General features: G+C 43.8%; 1 protein-coding gene across 1 annotated transcript; it reads left to right on the forward strand.

Annotated features, from left to right (window-relative positions):
- Window positions 1–1,238: 1,238 nt before the first annotated feature.
- LOC120038717 (phospholipid phosphatase 3-like) lies at window positions 1,239–4,461 on the forward strand (the record flags this gene model as incomplete). The annotated part of the gene is made up of 5 exons (XM_038984386.1): window positions 1,239–1,396; window positions 2,799–2,888; window positions 3,078–3,274; window positions 3,694–3,751; window positions 4,447–4,461. Coding segments are annotated over 5 exons (518 nt in total), but the record flags the coding sequence as incomplete, so codon positions are not given.
- Window positions 4,462–7,166: the final 2,705 nt, after the last annotated feature.

The raw sequence follows: 7,166 nt of genomic DNA on the forward strand, positions 1-7,166 counted from the left end.
TGTCAATGTGATGTTCAAGGCCAGGATTCAATCCAAACACCCAATGTGATGTTCAAGGCCAGGATTCAATCCAAACACCCAATGTGATGTTCAAGGCCAGGATTCAATCCAAACACCCAATGTGATGTTCAAGGCCAGGATTCAATCCAAACACCCAATGTGATGTTCAAGGCCAGGATTCAATCCAAACACCCAATGTGATGTTCAAGGCCAGGATTCAATCCAAACACCCAATGTGATGTTCAAGGCCAGGATTCAATCCAAACACCCAATGTGATGTTCAAGGCCAGGATTCAATCCAAACACCCAATGTGATGTTCAAGGCCAGGAATCAATCCAAACACCCAATGTGATGTTCAAGGCCAGGATTCAATCCAAACACCCAATGTGATGTTCAAGGCCAGGATTCAATCCAAACACCCAATGTGATGTTCAAGGCCAGGATTCAATCCAAACACACAATGTGATGATGTTGTATGAATGTAGGTGAATGTTATGGTATACTGTGTAACATAGCTTACGATGCAAAACCACATTTCTGTCAAGCAGACAAGTGTGGTCTGAACTCAACTCTCTCTCTCCACCTCTACTTCTGTCTCTCTCTCTCTCTCTCTCTCTCTCTCTCTCTCTCTCTCTCTCTCTCTCTCTCTCTCTCTCTCTCTCTCTCTCTCTCTCTCTCTCTCTCTCTCTCTCTCTCTCTGTCTCTCTCTCTACCTCCACTCCTTCCTCTCTGGTTCTTTATGTTTGACAGGTTGTAGCCTCATCCCTCTGTTTCAGAGAGTTTGTGTGTGTGCGTTTGTGTGTGTGAGTGTGTGTGTGTGTGGGTGTGTGTAAAGGTAACCCGAGAGAGATCTAGGTTAAGGTGGACAGGTTTGTTTTAGGTCTATCTCTCCTTTCATTCTCCCCTCCCCCTTTCTCTCTCCTCTCTCCCTCTCTTGTTATCTCCCTCTCACTCTCTCTCTCTCTCTCTCTCTCTCTCTCTCTCTCTCTCTCTCTCTCTCTCTCTCTCTCTCTCTCTCTCTCTCTCTCTCTCTCTCTCTCTCTCTCTCTCTCTCTCTCTCTCTTTTGGCTCAGTTCAGTTCTATAAACTTTATTGGCATAATGAATCTGTCTCACATTGCCAAAGCTAGAACATGTTGAAACAATAAAACGTTCCCTCCCTCCCTCCCTCCCTCCCTCCCTCCCTCCCTCCCTCCCTCCCTCCCTCCCTCCCTCCCTCCCTCCCTCCCTCCCTCCAGCCTCCATCCCGTTCTTGGTGTGTGAGCTGAAGGCAGTGAGTCCATATAGCAGAGGGTTTTTCTGTGGTGATCCCAGCATCATGTATCCATACCTACACAGAGAGGCTATACCAGATCAGCTGCTCATTACTGGTGGGATCATCATCACCGGACTCACTGTGAGTATCACACACTCTTCATCATCATCACCATCATCACATGATTGTTAAACAATAGTACTTGTAGTAATCTATTCTCTGAACCCATAATAATAATAATAATCAAATCAAACCAAATGTTATTGGTCACATGGTCAGCAGGGCAGTAATATCCAACACGTAATCTAACAGTACAAACACATGTAAAGGGGTGAATGAGAACATGGTCAGCAGTGCAGTAATATCCAACACGTAATCTAACAGTACAAACACATGTAAAGGGGTGAATGAGAACATGGTCAGCAGTGCAGTAATATCCAACACGTAATCTAACAGTACAAACACATGTAAAGGGGTGAATGAGAACATGGTCAGCAGTGCAGTAATATCCAACACTTAATCTAACAGTACAAACAAATGTAAAGGGGTGAATGAGAACATGTACATAGAAATATATGGATGAGCGATGGCCGAGCAGCACAGCCAAGGTGCAATAGATGGTATAAAATACAGTATATACATGTGATATGAGTAATGTAAGATATGTAAACATTATTAAAAGTGGCATAATAATACTACTACTAATAATACCACTGCCACTAATAATATTACTAATAATAAGAAATACCACTACTAATAATACTACTAATATTACTACTACTACTGATAATACTACTAACAATACCACTACCGCTAATAATAATACTACTGATAATACTACTACTACTACTACTACTACTACTACTACTAATACTAATACTACCACAAATAGTAATACTACCAATACTATACAATACTAATACTACTACTAATACTATTAATACGATCACTAATAATACTAATACTACTACTACTACTTCTTGTAATACCACTACTGCTAATAATAATACTGCTACTTCTAATACTACTAATAATACCACTATTGCTAATAATAATACTGCTACTTCTAATACTACTAATAATACCACTACTGCTAATAATAATACTGCTACTTCTAATACTACTAATTATGGTACTACCACTACCAATAATACTGCCAATAATACAACTAATGATACTACTAATAATACCACCAATAATACTACTACTAATACTCCTGCTAATAGTAATACTACCAATAATAATACTACTAATAATACCACTGTCACTAATGATTCTACAACTGATAATACTACTAATAATACCACTACTACCAATGATACTACTACTAATACTACTAATAGCAATACTACTAATAACAATATGTCTACTAATAATACTAATAATAATACTACTACTAATATTACTAATAGTAATACTACTACTAATACTAATACTAATACTACTACTAATAATGCAATCTCGCGATTGTCAGTTCAGTTCTCCTCTCGTGTTTGTCACCAGACTAATAATCAAACAATCCCTATTGCTCACCTCCCTCCAGATAGCTTTAGGGGAGTGTTACCGGGTGCATTACCGAGGGGTCAGCTCCAAAGCCTTCGTCAGGAACCTCTACGTCTCATGCCTGTATAAGGTACGGCAATCTCCCGTCTGCATTCATCAACTTTTAATAACATAAGATAAACTGTCATATGCAGTCATAAACATTATCAACAAGTGTTACACACAGTTTCATTGTTATTTGTTGCACATATAAGAAGTTGGGTTCCTTCCTGTTCGGCTATATATTTATTTCTGTATTTCTGTATTTTATTTCTGTAAGGAATTAGGTTCCTTCCTGTTCGGCTGCTGCGTCGGCCAATCCCTGACCAACATGGCCAAGCTGAGCGTGGGGCGGCTGCGACCTCACTTCCTGTCTGTGTGCGGCGTCTCGTATGCCTCGCTCAACTGCACCCCCGGAACCTACGTCTCCACGGTAACCTGCAGACAGACAGACCACCGATTGGAGGAGGAGGCCAGGTGTGTGTGTGTGTTGGGTGGTGTGGGCAGGTGTGTGTGTGTGTTGGGGGGTGAGGGCAGGTGTGTGTGTGTGTGGAGGGGGGGGGGGGGTGAGGGCAGGTGTGTGTGAAGGGGGGGGCAGGTGTGTGTGTGTGTGTTGGGGGGGTGAGGGCAGATGTGTGTGTGTGTGTGTGGGGGGGTGAGGGCAGATGTGTGTGTGTGTGTTGGGTGGTGTGGGCAGGTGTGTGTGTGTGTTGGGTGGTGTGGGCAGGTGTGTGTGTGTGTGTTGGGTGGTGTGGGCAGGTGTGTGTGTGTGTTGGGTGGTGTGGGCAGGTGTGTGTGTTGGGTGGTGTGGGCAGGTGTGTGTGTGTGTTGGGGGGTGAGGGCAGGTGTGTGTGTGTGTGTGTGTAGTAAGCATTTGTTTTGTATTTTATTTTCAGGAAATCCTTCTTCTCTGGTCATGCTTCGTTTGCAATGTACACCATGCTGTATTTAGCAGTAAGTATCTCCTACTTTGAAGAACCCTTTTTGGTTGCAGATAGAACTCCATTGGTTCCATGTAGAACCCTTTCTACAGAGGGTTCTTACATGGAACCAAAAAGGGTTCTCCCATGGGGACAGCCGAAGAACCCTTTTGGAACCTTTTCTTCTAAGAGTGCAGAGACCTATGGGCCCTGGTTAAAATAGTACACTATATAGGGAATATGGTGTCATTTGGGACATAAGCTAAGTGAATTAGCTGCTCTTACATAACCACAGTTTGAGAAATGTCATCAGATGCATAAAGGGATTGCACACACACACACACACACACACACACACACACACACACACACACACACACACACACACACACACACACACACACACACACACACACACACACACACACACACACACACACACACTGTGAACCATCCTCCCAGTGGGTCTGGAAGCAGAAAGAGAGAAAAGAGAGGAGCTGAAAGGGAGAGAAAGAAAAGAGGGATTGAAAGAAAGAAGAAGTAGGGCAGACAGAGATGTCTTTGTTCCCCTCTGGCAGGGGAGGGGTTTGACCTCTCTGTCTCTCTGTACTACACTCCTCTATTTTGTGAGGGCAGGGCCATAGAGAGAGTAGAGTCAGAACTGTGCTGCATCTTTGAAGATAAATACAGTATAATACTGTATAATTCTGTATAAACTGTGTAATACAGTATAAGTCTGTATAATGTGGTATAATATAGTATTACATAGTATAATTCGGTATATTTCAGTATAATTTAGTATAATACTATATGTACAAATAGTACATGTGTAGTAATCACCATTTTTCCCCCTCCCTCCCTCCCTCCCTCCCTCCCTCCCTCCCTCCCTCCCTCCCTCCCTCCCTCCCTCCCTTCAGTTCTACCTCCAAGCCAGGTGGTGTTGGCGAGGGGCCAGGTTACTCAGACCCCTCATACAGTTCTTCCTGGTTCTGCTAGCTGTGTATACAGGTACTTACAGGTGTATTGTTAATGATCAGTGATGGGGGGGAAGCTACTCTGAAAATATACTAATGATTTACTTGTCGTGGGACGACTCCCCAACTGATAATGACGTAGGGCCGCTTTCCCAGATTAAGGCCGGGATTCAATTCCAGATGCGTTGTCGACAAGCACACTGTACTGTCAACAATGTGCCTTTTAAAGGCACGTCTTCCTGACGCTCGCGGAGATTGTGTTCACGTTAAATGCTGTACATGTTCATGAGTGACAATTCAAAATGTTTAACAGATACGTTTCTAAACTGTAATCTCTTCGCAGGCCTGACTAGAATATCTGACTATCGACATCATCCCTCTGATGTCATCACTGGCTATATACAGGGAGCCTTGACCGCCTACTGGGTGGTGAGTTGCTGTGTGTGTGTGTGTATGTAGGTGTGTGTGTGTGTGTATGTAGGTGTGTGTATGTATCAGTGTGTTATCCTAAGTGTGTATAACCAGTGTGTTTCTCTCTGTCCTCCAGGCCTTCCACGTCTCCTCCATGTTTAAAGACTACAACTCTACCTTCTCTCCTAGCCTGGACAACCCCCCGTCACCACGTCTCCTCCATGTGTAAAGACTACAACTCTACCCTCTCTCCTAGCCTGGACAACCCCCGTCACCACGTCTCCTCCATGTTTAAAGACTACAACTCTACCCTCTCTCCTAGCCTGGACAATGCCCCTGTCACCACGTCTCCTCCATGTTTAAAGACTACAACTCTACCCTCTCTCCTAGCCTGGACAACCCCCGTCACCACACCTCCTCCATGTTTAAAGACTACAACTCTACCCTCTCTCCTAGCCTGGACAACCCCCGTCACCACGTCTCCTCCATGTTTAAAGACTACAACTCTACCCTCTCTCCTAGCCTGGACAACCCCCCGTCACCACGTCTCCTCCATGTTTAAAGACTACAACTCTACCCTCTCTCCTAGCCTGGACAACCCCCCGTCACCACGTCTCCTCCATGTGTAAAGACTACAACTCTACCCTCTCTCCTAGCCTGGACAACCCCCGTCACCACGTCTCCTCCATGTTTAAAGAATACAACTCTACCCTCTCTCCTAGCCTGGACAACCCCCGTCACCACACCTCCTCCATGTTTAAAGACTACAACTCTACCCTCTCTCCTAGCCTGGACAACCCCCGTCACCACGTCTCCTCCATGTTTAAAGACTACAACTCTACCCTCTCTCCTAGCCTGGACAATGCCCTGTCACCACACCGTTTGTTAGGGGATAGGTCTGTGTGTGTTTCTGTGTTAGTGAAGTGTTTCAGAACAAGTCCTGTGAAGTCACTTACCTCACTATTCTGTGAGAGAGAGAGATATGGAGATAGAGAGATTAAGAGACAGAAAGGGAGACAGGATAAAAAAAGAGGGAGAGAGATAGGGAAAGAGAGAGAGAGGGGGGGATAGTGGGAGAACCTGTCCTCTGTAGCTCAGTTGGTAGAACCTGTCCTCTGTAGCTCAGTTGGTAGAACCTGTCCTCTGTAGCTCAGTTGGTAGAACCTGTCCTCTGTAGCTCAGTTGGTAGAGCATGGCATTTGCAAGACCATGATTGTAGGTTTGAATCCCGGGGCCTCCCCATATGTAAAATGTGTACATGACTGACTGAAAGTTGATTTGGGTAAAAAGTGCCTGCTAATGGATTATGTAAATCCATATTAGTGCCTCACAAACTATGTATGTAAATAATCCACTTTTCAAGGGCTGATCTGGGATTGGTAGGTCCACATCTGTTTTTTAACTTCTTAACGAATGATAACGGAGAACGCTTTGTTGTTCTTTTGAATCACGGATTGCCTCTTTAATTAAAGTCCACCTATATTAAACCAGATTATTATGTTAGTCCGGGATTCAATCTGATTGTGCTTTGTCAACAATGCCATTAACGTCATTCATAGGCAATGTCCGCACCTTTCGGGGGAGACGACATTCACCGCTGCATATGTGGGTTCAATGGGAAATGTTTAAATGGTGCGTTGTTGACAAAGCACCATGGGACTGAATCCCGACCTGAGTGTGGCTCTTCTAGCTAAAGCTGCTAATTATCCTTACAATTATTTTTTTAATTCTTTGTACATATAGTATTTATATATCCCCACTAACACGGTACATATAGTATTTATATATCACCACTAACACGGTACTATTAGTATTTTCTACTACATATATCCGAATTATTCACCAATTACACAGCCACGGTACATATAGTATTTATATATCACCACTAACACGGTACTATTAGTATTTTCTACTACATATATCCAAATTATTCACCAATTACACAGCCACGGTACATATAGTATTTTGTACCACGCCACATGCGGCACCTTGCGGCTGGTGGCACCAGACATTATGAGCCGTCCTCCCCAACAGCCTCCTGTGTTTTCCTCTACAAGTCATACT

Source organism: Salvelinus namaycush, unplaced genomic scaffold (assembly GCF_016432855.1).
Source record: "Salvelinus namaycush isolate Seneca unplaced genomic scaffold, SaNama_1.0 Scaffold2364, whole genome shotgun sequence".
Classification (NCBI taxonomy): Eukaryota; Metazoa; Chordata; class Actinopteri; order Salmoniformes; family Salmonidae; genus Salvelinus; species Salvelinus namaycush.